The sequence below is a fragment of the Sminthopsis crassicaudata genome, chromosome 3 (assembly GCF_048593235.1).
Source record: "Sminthopsis crassicaudata isolate SCR6 chromosome 3, ASM4859323v1, whole genome shotgun sequence".
Lineage (NCBI taxonomy): Eukaryota > Metazoa > Chordata > Mammalia > Dasyuromorphia > Dasyuridae > Sminthopsis > Sminthopsis crassicaudata.
Genome location: NC_133619.1, coordinates 426,651,309 through 426,665,336, shown reverse-complemented (window position 1 = coordinate 426,665,336; position 14,028 = coordinate 426,651,309). Strand labels below are relative to the sequence as shown.

The 14,028-nt window shown below is 36.2% G+C and overlaps 1 protein-coding gene across 1 annotated transcript in view; it reads left to right on the top strand.

Annotated features, from left to right (window-relative positions):
* The first annotated feature begins 9,528 nt into the window (after nt 1-9,528).
* Nucleotides 9,529-14,028, top strand: part of NUP35 (nucleoporin 35) — a 58,128-nt gene continuing 53,628 nt past the window's right edge. The window contains exon 1 of the mRNA XM_074302927.1: nt 9,529-9,648. Coding sequence (XP_074159028.1) covers nt 9,609-9,648 — 40 coding nt within the window. The 5' untranslated portion in view covers nt 9,529-9,608. The remainder of the gene's footprint in view (nt 9,649-14,028) is intronic.

Here is a 14,028-nt window from a genome sequence, read left to right as displayed (position 1 = left end):
GGCAAGACAAATATGAGTCAGGGCATTTCAAATGTATGAGGAACTCAAAAGGTTCCTAATATTGAAAGGAAGATTTTTAAGTATGACACAATGAATTTCTCAACTATGTACCATGTGGAAGATATTCTTAGAACAGGTTACCAAGACTAATGAGTTACAAACAGAAGAACAGGTACATGACTGAGCTTGAATGTTTAATGCCAGGCATTACTGGCAGAAAACCCCAAAATAAAACAAAAAAACAAACTTTTAAAAGGGCTCAATGATTGTTTTAGCTACTATTTATCCATTCTTTGTAAATTTAAGTCAATCTTAATGGAAGATTTTAGAATTCTTGCTTATAAAGGTAACTTTCTGAGGTTGTGTTTGCACTATTATTTTACTATTCGACTTAAGTGCAGATACAGTGAGAAACCTTAATTTGTGTTTCCTTTGTTTTTTGAATGATTAAAGTTTGCCTCATTTGATTTAGAAAGTCAAAGACATTTATTTTGTATGCACTTTTGTAATTTATTCTTTACCAAAGTACCTTTTATAGGTGTGAAATTACTTAATTTTAAAACAATAAATTTTATGGTTTTTTTTTTTTTTTTTTCCTGTGTCAATCTTTTTGGGTTCTTTGTGAGTTTTTGTTTCAAAATAATTAAAATGCTCTTGTACTCAAGTTAGGGAAGAAAATCTGTTGATCACACAACTGAATGATTTTAATTACCAACTACCTTTGAGGCTTTAGATAGTCATTGTAATTTAAGTTATTCTAAAAGGGTTTCTGTTTCTATTAATGAATAGCAGTAGGGGAACATAACTGAATGGAAACAAAACTGAATTTTTCTTAGCACCAAAACAACAATGCAAAACTCAATATTAGAGTTACATTGTAATCTTCAAATATGGTAACCTCAAGAGTACACCATTCAAACAGAATACCCTATTTGTATTAGTTAATCTTCTAAAATGAGATCTATTTGAAAGAAAAAAAAAGGTAGTTTTTATTTTCATAGTTTTGTGACCTTATTCTTGAGAGTACTCTTTTTAGCAGTGTAGATTAAAAACTATCCATTTTTTTTTTATCTTGTGTGCTTCTTATCCATATCCTTCCATAATTTCTCCATGAAGAATTCACCCTGTTTAAATAAGGCTTGAACTCAAAAAAAAAAAAAAAAGAAGAAGAAGAAGAAAGGGGGGGGGGTATGAACAAAATTAAAAGACATTACCATTTCTTAGAAAAGTTCAACAATTAAAAAACTATCCAAGCAAGACATCAAAAGAGCCCAGAAACCAATAAAAAAAAAAAAGTACTCAATCTCTTTGTCAAACAGAATGACAGAAATTCTGTCATTACTATTATAAATAGTATCTTATCTCATGAAATAGCAAAAGAAATTAGAAAAAAATTAATTTGTAAAAAAAAAAAGTCTGATAGTAAACTAAGCTAGCCAAGATTATTCTCAGGAAAATTATTTATTAAACTCAAAAGGGAGATTGGACAATGTTATTCTTGTAATCTCATTCATGGCAATAGTCAAGTCATTGCATATGGTTTCTACACATCAGTATGTGTAATATTCTCCTCTAAAGTGTAATGTTCTCTGAAAGCAGGTTTCTTGGGGGGGCTTCTAGAGGCAGCCTTAGTTTCAGTTCAGTGTAATCACTCCAAATGCAGCCAGGAGTTAAAGTCCAACTTCTTTATTGTTTCCTTCAAAATCTTATCTCCTTCACTTGGGGCTCAGCTAGTTCTGGAGGCCTTCCGGATCTTGCATCTAGTCCTTTGCCTCAGCCAGCTTATGTCTCTAGCTTCCTCCAAATGTCTCCGAATCCAAAGGTTTGTACTTCAGCCTTGTCAGCACAAAGGTGGAAAATGGAATGAATCTGTCTCCACCTCCGAGAGTGGACTTGTCCTTTAGTGGGCTTGTCCTTAGTGGGCATGTCCTCTCTGATTTCTGAATGTCCTGGACTCAATCCTGGTTGAGGCTCCTAGCTTAAAAAGTTATGAATCTTGTAGAACTCTAATAAGTACTAAGTACATTAGTGAACTAGAGAACTGTTAAGTACCACACCAAATTAGATAACTGACTTAGCATCTTGTAAGAATCCTAACAAGTATGTAAAGAAGTAGCAACTGAAACTTAGTAAGTTGAACCTGAGAAGAATTATATTTAATCAAACCACAGATAAATCTGTTCTGGAAAAAATATAATTTCAAAGGGACTCAGAAAACAATTTCTAAGACAGAAAAAAGAAAAAAAAAAGAAGGAAAGTATTAAGAAAAAAAAAAAGAAAATATCACAAATGCTATTTGATCCTGAAAAATGACAGCTGAGAAATCATTATTAACCTATGCATCTATTTACTATTAGAATAGATTATAGAGTCATTTTACAGATGAAAAAACTGAGGCCAAGGTCACAGGGATAATAAATGCCAGGGTTGTGATTCAAATTAATAACTTTTGATTCCAAATCTAGCACCTTTTCCACTATACCACCTTGCCTATACTTAAAGACAATAGAAAAATTTCAGGAATAGTCTTTCCTCTTCATTGTCATAGACCAAACAGCTTCTCTTTATCTTAATAGAGAATCTTTATAAACAGCTATGCCAAAAAGAACATTACCCCTCAACCAAGTGTTTGGTAAATATCTCTCAACATACATTTCACAGTCCATCACTACATTTATATCAGAAACCTTTCCAGATTAGTAGAACCTGCCAGAATTTATCCTTTGCTGAGTAAGCTTCAAAAGTCAGAAGTTATCACCATGACATGATATAACCCTAAAAATAAAGCCTGAAGGGGCAGCTAGGTGGAGCAGTGGATAGAGCACCAGCCCTGAATTCAGGAGGACCAGAGTTCAAATCTGGTCTCAGACACTTAACACTTTCTAGCTGGGTGACCCTGGGCAAGTCACTTAACCCCAGCCTTAGGGGGAAAAAAAAATATAGCCTTAAAATAAGCATGTCTCTTTTCACATCTTCATGATTTCTTTATGAAAATGGCTCATACCTGTACTGAATATATCTTTGATTAAAAAAACAAAAAAGGTAAAGATAATAAGTTTTCAAAGCCTTTTATGTAACAGACCGCCATTTTGCTTTCATGCTTTTGAGAGGCATAGAAAGGGTAAAAAGTTCATGCTATTATTTGTTGATAACTTAAAAGCATATCATTCAGTAAAATAAAATTCTGCCTTGAAACTTCTTAAATAATGTATTTCTCACGTTTGTTAAAAATGACAGATCCACCTGTGCAGTAAAATTTTTTTCAATGATTCACCAAATTTTAGCAAGAAACCAAAAAGGGAAACACATCTTTGTCCAAGGTGGTTGCCACTATAATGGAAGATGTTTTGCAATTTAAATAGAAAATGGATTCCTCATTGATGATAAAAATATATAAATGTTTCATTCATATATGGCAATATACTAATTGCATTAAATCTTAAATGCTAGCTTCTTTAGGGAAATCCATCATCATTTTTTGTTTTAAGTGAGATAATTAAAAGAGATTGTTTTAACCATCCACAATAATGTGATTGAAAAAATGTATACTATTCAGATTCTGATATGCACCTGGAGGGATAGACTATTGAATTAGTTCTTCAACATGTATATTCCTGGACAGGTGATTGACATTTATAAATTGGGTCCAGAGGACAGTGAGCTGGGTTATATTTAGGAAATTCATAATACTTTTAGTGCTCTTATACTGTTCAGTTATGCAAAATCTTATTCAGTACTATCATGGTAATACTATAATTCCAAATCATAGAACTCCACTATTTCAGAAGGATCAAAATTTCAGGCAATCCAAATGGCAAAGAAAGACCCATGGTACAGGTAAGGAAGCTTCAAAATATTGCCAATAACTTGTCTTTGAAGTGGTATAATATGTCATCATGGAAAACTGCCCTGATAGCTTAGATTCCTAGAGGAAAATAGAAAGTAAAATATACCAATCAAGAGATTCCAAAACGAAAACTCCCAGAAACATAGCCAAATTCTAGAGTTCCTGGATCAAGGAGAAACTGTTTCAAGTGGCCAGAAAGAAATAAATCAGATATTGTGGAGCCACTGTCAGAATAGCACATTGATTTAGCAGCTTTTACAATGAAGGATTGAAGGCTTGAAATGTGATAGTCTGAAGACTAAGAATTGAGAGAATTAAGGGCATTAGGGAAGCAAGTAGATAATTAAGGGAAATGAGTAAACAATACTGACTGGAGGAATACTAGTAGAAAAAGACAGACACAGATTAAATGATTAGCTATTATGTCTTGCCTATTAAGATGTAGTCAGTGTCAATTTTTAAAATGTTGTTAGATACCAACTATATCTAGGGGTTTCTGGTCATCCATTTGAAGAAAATATCCATCATTTTAAGTGAGGCTTTTAAGTTGTCGATAAATCTTCAACTTTTTTTATTTCATGATCTTGAAATATTTTCCTTTTTTCCCTTTGCAGTAGCATTTATTAAGTACCATTGTGTATCAGGTCCTGTGCTTTTGCTCTCAATAAAGTCATTGAATAATAAGATACAGATTTACTTAGTTTGAAAAGCTTGTTAAGTCTTCATAGAGTTTTTCTACTTCCTTATTCTCTGTAACAAATGTTGGGGTATAAAATGTAATCACTGGGAAAATATTCCAGGATTTGTAGTGAGAGGGTCTGGGTTCAAAACCAAGATGGCAGAGTCATCATACTTGGTGTCATTAAACTTCACTGTCCTCATTTGTAAAATGGATCAGCTAGATCTTTCAGGGTCCCTTACAGTTCTAAATCTAGCATTCAATAATCCCATTATTTTCATGTTGGTTTGTGTCCTTATATTTACTATTAGCACTGCTGGGTGAGATGACAATTGAAATACCATTTCTTGTTGCCTTTAGGTGCATGATGAAACCAAATTTTTTTTTATTTTACTATCTTGAGAATTTGTGAAGCACCCTTCCATTTAACTGATGCATCTTTGTCTTTTTCTTTTACTTACAGTGATACTGTTCATAGTGATGTGATTAATTTCTTTAAATAGTATTACCTCATAGATTATTGGACAAAGGTTTTATTTTAAGAAAATAACAGCGTAATATTTGTAGATGGTAGGGGCAGCTAGGTGGCACAGTGGATAGAACACCAGCCCTGAAGTCAGAAAGACCTAGTTCAAATTTGACCTCAGACACTTAAGACTTCCTAGATTCTTGTTCAATTATTTGTTAATAAAAGATCCTGGAGAATCATTAATTTGATTATAATAATCCACATAGAAATTTAGCTGTTTCAAAGAAAAAAATAACAAAAACTGGGGCTAAGTGGCTTTAGTAAGAATCATTTATAAGAAGTTTTTAGGTAACTAAAATAGTTAATATAAGTATACAATATACATGATAATCAAAAATCTGTTGATGCACAGAAGCTGGTGGGAAGTAGCTGGAACACAAACTCACATTTGAAGGAGTTGTGCTAAGTTATAGCAACATCCAGCCAAATAGGGATGGATTTGATGAGTGAAATCCATTAATCTTACCAAATGATGGTAGAAGAAAACCAGGCTGAAGAGAGAAGTCAAATAGATTGCTCCAACTGCAAAAAGTTATATGGTATGGAAAAATTTTAAAGTCTGTTCCTGAGCATTTTTTGACAATCAGTTAATAATAATAATAATCTTATTATTTTTATGTGTGATGGAAATGGACCAAACCTATAGTACTTTTGAGCAAAGGCTACTGCTAAAGTAATAGAACAGATAAGAGACATTATTAAACTGAAACTGCATTCTCCAAAGTTACTAATGATCTTTTCTCAATTATCCTCTTTTTAACCTCTCTGCAATATTTGACAATGTTAATCACCTCGTCCTTGATAATCTCTCTTTTATAACATTGTGTTTTGATTCTTCTAAGAGTTTATCTGTTCATTTTCAATCTTTTTTTTTTTATTGAATAATCTATGTCATGCCCACTAATAAAAGGTACCCTTCAAAAGTCTGCTTTGTACCCTCTTTTTGTTTCTCTCTAGATTCATTAATCATATCAGCACCATTGGATTCAATTATCATCTTGATATATATAATTCCCAGATCTATGTTTGTATCCAAAGGAACTCCAGTCTTCTATCACCAACTATCTATGGGACAATTTGAACTAAGTATTTTGTAGGAATGTCAAATTCAACATGTAAAAAATAGAACTGATCATTCCCCCTAAGTCCTATCTTTCTGTAGAACTTTACTATTTTTGCAGAAGTCACCACCCTTCTGCTCACCCAGATTCAAAATCTTGGTTATCATCCTTAACTCTTGAATACAAGATCCTTGAGGATAGAGACAGGTTTGCTCTTTGCATTTTAAATGTTTAGCACAATGCCCATCACTTAATAAATGCTTATTGATTCTGATGGAATCATGGAAACTTAGAATTTAATAACAATGTTTTTTTGTAATGTCCTGGCTAGCTCTCTGGAAGATCTTGGGACCAATCTTTATCTCAGTGGAGGAGTGCAGGAGAGAGGAGAGCCACCAAAAGAATGGTCAAAGATGGAATATCTCTATTCCCAGTTCTCTCAACCCTTAAATACCTCAGTATGATTACATCATTACAGCACACTAAGTATGTGTGAACTAGAGAACCAAGATATCATACTAAGTACTAAGTATATGTGAACTGGAGAACCATCATCTCATTAATCACACTGAGTTAACACCCTGTTGAAAGTATCTTTGCTTCAAGTATACTTTTCTCAGAGTTCCCCAATATCTTCCATCCTCTACAGTCATTAGCTCATGCCTAAAAATAATCTGATCTAAACAATAAAGAAGAAATCATCCACTTTTTCTTTTTTGTTATTCATATTAAACTTTTCACATAATTTAAGTTAGCCTGGTCATATTTAGGAAAATATAATTGAACTCATTTTAAGTTGGAACTATCATTAAATTTAGTTCAGAGAGAGAAGATCAGATTGGTAGTCACTTTGCAAGACAAATGCTGAAATCCAAATTGAATATTTGAAGTGTCATGCATTTGTTAGTGGGAAGAATTAGATGAAGAAATCAATGTACTGAGGAAATAAACCATTCAAGAGTTGTTTATGTTGGTTCAAATGTTAGTCACCCCATGTATAAGTTACAATCCTAAAATTATCTGTTTTTTTGTTTTTTTTTTTGCTGAGGCAATTGGGGTTAAGTGACTTGTCTATGGTTACACAGCTAGGAAGTGTTAAATGTCTGAGGTCAAATTTGAACTCAGGTCTTCCTGACTTCAGGGCCAGTGTTCTATCTACTGTGCCACCTAGCTGCCCCCACATTATCTCTTTGTAAAGAAAACACAAACACACACACATGAATTTTGAAAAATAACTGTTTAACAGAACTATATTTTAAAGAAGAAAACAAGGCAGTTATTAGTATAAAATAATACAATATTTCATCAGAATCTTATTTTGAAGACTCACTATGGAGATGTTCCTGGGTACTTGAAGACCATACTGATGAATCACACACTGTCATGGATATTACTGTAACAGACATGATTTGAACTCATGCCTTTTAACTCCTTATGTCTATCTTCTAAGGATCAGTCTAACTAATGTTCAGAGAAACTCCTCTGTCACAGAATTTTTCCAAAGCAACTCTTAAGGACTATTTACTAAGCAGTGTAGAGGTTGTAATCTGTGTCATTGAAGAGTACCCACATTAACTAAAATCATAGATTTTAGTATTTTGGCTAATAATAATAGTACATTGTGGTTAACATAAATTTATAAATTTTAAGAGGTGACAAAACATCAGCAAATGGTAAAGAACTGTTCTTAAATTACACTGTTATCCTTATTTCGAGATAGTAAGATGATTAGTTAACCTGACAGTTGTGGTTGAAATTTGACTTATTATATATATTTTCTAGCAATTTGAAAAGAAAATTGTATGTCAAAACTATGCTTCAAAAATTGGGGGATAGTTATGGCATTATTTTATTTCCAAAAGGTAAATGTAAACATTCATTTGAATAAAATAAAAATAAAGGTGAATCAACTAAGCTGCTCTTTCCTTTGATATCTTGTTGCCCTCCTGCACTTTACAATGTGTTCATTAATTGTAGAAAATCTCAGCAATTTCCACTGTGTTATAATTGCACTTCAGAGGAAGAAAGCATTCTTGATAATTTCAAATGGAATGCTATGTTAGGAAAAGTGTGTTATATTCTTAGAACAATGTGTTCTATATTATAGGCCACTTAGTTGAGAGTGTAAGGTTTCTGTAACAGAGAAGGAGATCAAGTTTGGATCAAAGAGCCAGACTATAGATGGCCCTGAATATTAGGCTAAGGATTTTAGACCCTATCTTATTGCCAATAGAAAGTCATTGAAGGTTTCTCAGCGGGGCAGGTAAGTATATAATGTAAATAAATCTGGAAATGTCATACAGAACAAATTAGAAGGTAAGGAGAGGACTGGGAAACTGAAGGGGAGAGACAAGGGTTAGATTACTTCAATAGTCTTTTAGGCATGAAGTGATAAGGGAAGTAGAATGAGTACTTTGATTTGGAGTCAGAAAACCTGAATTTGAATCCTAGTCCAGGATATGAAAAAATTTTGAACCTAGTCCACATACTAATTGTGACCTTGGACAATTCACTTAAAACTTTCTAGGCCTTAGTACCTAAATTTGTAAAATAAATCTATGCTCCTAAGAAAACCAAAGGATTGTGGTAGATGGCCATCTAGTTCAATCCCTGGTTTATATATGAGGAAAGTGAGCTCCAGAAGGGTGAAAGTTACAAAGGGAAAGAACCAGAACAAGGCCATTGGCCTCCTTGATGGTCCTTGCAGTACACACTTCATCTTTGAACTCTATAAGTACAGTGTCCCATACACAGAATAGTCTGGCTCTAGGTCTTCATGTTCCAGTATCCTTCAAATATCAGTCAAAACACCACTATTTGCAAGCAGCCTTGTCTCTTTCTTCTCTCATCTGTTTCTTTGGAACAGACCCAAAATTTATCTAGGATGTGTTTCTATACATTTGTTTTCATATAGTCTCCTCCATTAGACTTCAAGGTCGTTTTTTGGGGGGTGGGGTGGGTGATCGGGGAAGAAGGCTGCCTTTTGCCTTTATTCGTATCCCCGGCAATAAGCCAATAGTCTAAGGACACAGGAAGTCCTTAGTGAACGCTAGTCAATATGCCTTGACTTTTGAGACCCCCCCCAAAAAAAATCTCATTTTAAATTATATTGGAAGCAGGGAGTAGGAGGGGAGGAGAGGGAAATAAAGACATGCTTTTATGAAAATGATAATTTAAAAAACATTAAGGTGATCGTGGACTTTGTATATCCGGGTAACGCCACGTGCAGACAGAAGACTGTTAGTCCCGCGCGACACTTATCAAAGGTCTCAACCAGCGCTGCAACAACTCTTCCGCGTTTGGCTTCAGGGCGGAGGCTCCTCGACTCTAAAAAACTCACTAGACCATCGGCCCCGCCTCGGTTCTTTCTCCAGCCCTGCCGGATTCGGAAGTGACGCAGTCCCGTCAAACCACGCGCCCCTTCCCGCGGGGAGTGTTTCCGCCATTTTTGAAAATCAGGAAAAGCCGGTGTAGGTGCCTGTCGCTGCCGTCATGGCCACTTTCGCCGTGGAGCCTCAGCAGCCTCCAGCAGGTGAGTGGAAGATGGAACGTGCGTGTCAGCCTGACGATCCCACCGACTAGTGGGACAGGAGAAAGGTTTGGGGTCCCCTTAGCCGCTGGCGCCGAGAGTGCATCCCTCTGCGAGGTGGACCCCGATCTCAGTCGCGGCGACCCCTCGCTCTCCCCGCCGCTGCCCCACCGCCGTGGGTCCTCAGTAAATACCGGGGCTAGGCCCTGCCTCTTCCCAATAACCCTCACTGTTTGGCGCGGTCCCCATTCTCCCTAAAAAATGTGAGCGAGGCTTCGGATCTCACTAACCCCCGCCCTGAAAAACGCAGGCCAGGAGATGATTGGCTATAACTGAGCGTGGGTGGAGTCTTGGAATTTATAGTAAAGCCGTCCCGCGGGGGGTCCCATAGGTGTTGTCGGCTTGTGTCCCACCGAGGTTATGTTGACTGACTGCCCGTTTTAAGAGAGACATGGCTTCCTTTAATGTGGTTTAAGCTCTCTTTATGTCAGTCAGCAAGCATTTATTAAACGCTTACTGTTCCATATCTTGTGCTCGGCGCTGGGAATATAAAGAAAGGCAAAAATGTGATTCTTGCCTTACCAGAGCTCACATTCTTATGAGAAAGATATCACCTTAAACATTTATGTCGCCAAACATTTATTAATCACCTGTTCCGTACTAGGTACAGAGCTAAGCCTAGGAATGAGATGAGGGGAAGTGTTCTCAAGGAATTCACAGACTTTTTTTTTTTTTTTTTAATTTTTTATTTTATTTTATAATTATAACATTTTTTGACAGTACATATGCATGGGTAATTTTTTACAACATTATCCCTTGCATTTACTTCTATTCAGATTTTTTCCCTTCCTCCCCCAACCCCCTCCCCCTGATGGCAAGCAGTCTTATATATGTTAAATATATTACAGTATAATTTAGATACAATATATGTGTGTAGAACCGAATTTTTTGTTGCACAGGAAGAATTGGATTCAGAAGGTAAAAATAACAGTTTACATTCATTTCCCAGTCCTTTTCTGGATGTAGCTGGTTCTGTCCATCATTAATCAATTGGAATTGGATTAGCTCTTCTCTATGTTGAAGAAATCCACTTCCATCAGCATACATCCTCGTACAGTATCATTGTTGAAGTGTATAATGATCTTCTGGTTCTGCTCGTTTCACTCAGCATCAGTTGATGTAAGTCTCTCCAAGCCTCTCTGTATTTCTCCTGTTGGTCATTTCTTATAGAACAGTAATATTCCATAACATTCATATACCATAGTTTACCCAACCATTCTCCAATTGATGGACATCCATTCATCTTCCAGCTTCTAGCCACTATGAAAAGGGCTGCCACAAACATTTTGGCACATACAGGACCCTTTCCCTTCTTTAGTAGTTCCTTGGGGTATAAGCCCAGTAGTAGTATGGCTGGGTCAAAGGGTATGCACATTTTGATAACTTTTTGGGCATAATTCCAGATTGCTCTCCAGAATGGTTGGATAGGAATTCACAGACTTAATGAGAGATCATCTAAATAATGTACAAACACGTCATATGGAATTTAATTTAAATGATCCACTAAGGGGAGGCATTAGAGTTAAAGCTTTCCTATGAGGAACATGGGCTTTTATCTGGAACTTGAAGGAAGCCAGGTAAGTGTAGGAGTTAAGAATTGAGGAGGGCGGGGCGGCTAAGAATTCAGGAGGACCCCAGTTCAAATCTGGTCTTAGACACTTTAACACTTCCTAGCTGTGTGACCCTGGGCAAGTCACTTAACCCTAGCCTCAGGGTGGGAGACAGCCAGTGAGAATGCCTGGAGTCAGAGAGGGGAATGTCTTAGGCAAGGCCAATGTTACTGGACTATGTAGGGAGAGTGGTGAGTAATATGCAAGAAGATTGGAAAGGTTGGGAGTCAGGTCATGAATTGCAATTAACATCCAACAGAGGATTTTATATTTCATCTTGGAGGTGAGTCATTGAAGTTTAGTTAGGAAACAATGTGGTCAGAGCTATGCTTTTAGGAAGATTAGTTTGGACTGAATGGAGGATGACCTGGAGTAGAGAGAGATTTGTGTAGAAAAGCTTACCAATAGACTCTTGTAGTCTTAGGTCATGAGGTGATAAGGGGTTATAACAGGTGGCAGTGTCAGAAAGTAGATTTAAGGATGACGTCTTGTGACCTTGAGAGAATTGGGTCGATATAAGAAGTTGGAAGGAAAGGTTAATGGGAAAAGATTTCAGTTTTGGATATGAGTTTGAGAAGTCCACAACATAACACAATTAGGGATGCCAGAGAGAGGAATAGGGATACATAAGTCAATGTCATTTGCAAAGAGATATCTTAGTTCATGGAGTAGAAGAGATCACCAAGACAAAGAGTAAGAAAGGGAAGAAGAGGGCCAAGGAGATCACCCAGGAGACATTCAAGGAGGATAGGAATTGGATGAAGATCTAGCAAAAAAACCTGAAAAGCAATCAGGTAGGAGGAGAAGCAGGATACAGTAGTGTCACAAAAATCTTAGAGAAGAGAGTATTAAGAAGTCTATTTGTAATGTCAAATGTGTAGTTACGGCAAGAAGGATGAAGAGTTAAAGGCTATTAGATTTGTCAATTAAGAAATCACTGGTAATTTTTACAAAGAACAATTTCAGTTAAATGATGAAGTTAGAAAAACAGACTAGAGAATGAAAAGAGGAATGAAAGTGTAGGAATCAATTATAGATGTATGGTTTTTTCAAGTAGTTTACTACAGAAGGTACAGAGGTATCAAATGATACCTAGCTAGGTTTGCTAGATGGATCAAATGAGAATTTTTCTGAAGATGGGGAAACAAAAGTGTGTTTGTAGGAAATGATGAAGTCAGCAGGCTGGGAGTGATGAAGATAGGTAAGAGTGGCCTAAAAGGGAGGGTAATTTATGAAGAAAATTGAATGGAATGGAATCATTTTTACTTGTGTAAGAGTTTGCATTGGCAAGAAAGGCCACCTCATTATGTGAGACTGGTGAAAGAGAGTAATGTAGGCAATAATAAAGGCAGGCATCTGAGTGAAGTTGAGGAAGGTAAAAGAAAAAGAGGCTCTTGGTGAATGGCCTCATTTTTTTCATTGAAACGGGAGGCTATGTCTTCTCAGAAGGTAGGGGAGGAGACATAGAAGGTTTGGGCATTGAATGGAATAATGAGTCAGTTTGTTCAGTTATTTCAGTCATGTCCAATTCTTTATGACTTATTTTGGTGTTTTCTTGGCAAAGATACTGGGATATTCTTCCATTTTCTTCTCCAGATCATTTTACAGGTGAGGAAATTGAAGCAGTAGGGTTAGGGTCTGGTCCACAGTCTTAGCTAAGCTTATTAGCTTATTAGCTTAGCTAAGCTAAGAAATGTCCTAGGTCAGATTTGAATTTAGGAACATAAGTATTCTTGACTTCAGGCCTTGCTCTGTATCCACTGTACCCACTTAGTTTTTCACCGAGCCAATTAAAGATGTATAAACAGGCTTTACCACAGGGAAGGCCCATTTAAGATTATGTAAAATAATTTTGTGGTGAATCCAGTCAGCATGTTTTGTGATGATGATGATGATTTTTTTTTTTTTAAGAGTTTTGTTCAACAGCATGTGAATAGGAGCCAAAAGTAGCAGATAGATGATAGGCAGGCATAATCCAAGGTTATGATTTAGTGCGACAAGATCTAGAGTAATATAGGAGCAAGGGAAGAGGGAAGTACTGTACAGTTGAACTGATTCACCAAAGTGTTAAGATGGGAATGAGAGGAAAAATAGCCACTGCAGACATGAGAAGTTTGGGAAGGAACTGAGAGGTTGGCAGATTGTAGGCTACAAGCTACAGTAAGGAAGAAGAATAAGAGTTTGGGATTTCAAGGCAGAGGGGGAGGTGGAATGATAACAGATTTGTGATAGACAAGGGAATTTCAGAGTTTATGAAAATGGAGATTGTGTATTTGTGAGTGATGACAAGGTCAAAGGTGTGATGCCATCTTTGTAACTGGAGTGAGATAGATAGAACTAAGTCTTGGGAAATGTTGAGGAATTGAGAGTAAGGATGTTTAAGAAGAATGAGAATATATGTTGAAATCCTTGAAGATGAGGACAAGTGTTGGAGAGGAGAGAAAGATTATGAACCAGACATTGAATTAGTTGAAGAAAAAAAGGTAGTGCTAAGGAAGATGATAGAATAGGTACCAATACAGATTGAGTAAATCTTAAAGGAAAAGAGGTTCCTGAATGATGGCCATAGAGAAACAGGAAGTACAATGAGGATCTAGGATTATTCCATTTCTTTCACTTTGATAAGTGAGTTAGAAAATAAGTGAAAGTAAATGGGGGGAAAAAAAGTGCTGAAAGATGTGGCCAGGAATGTTGTGGGATCAGGAGGGATTTA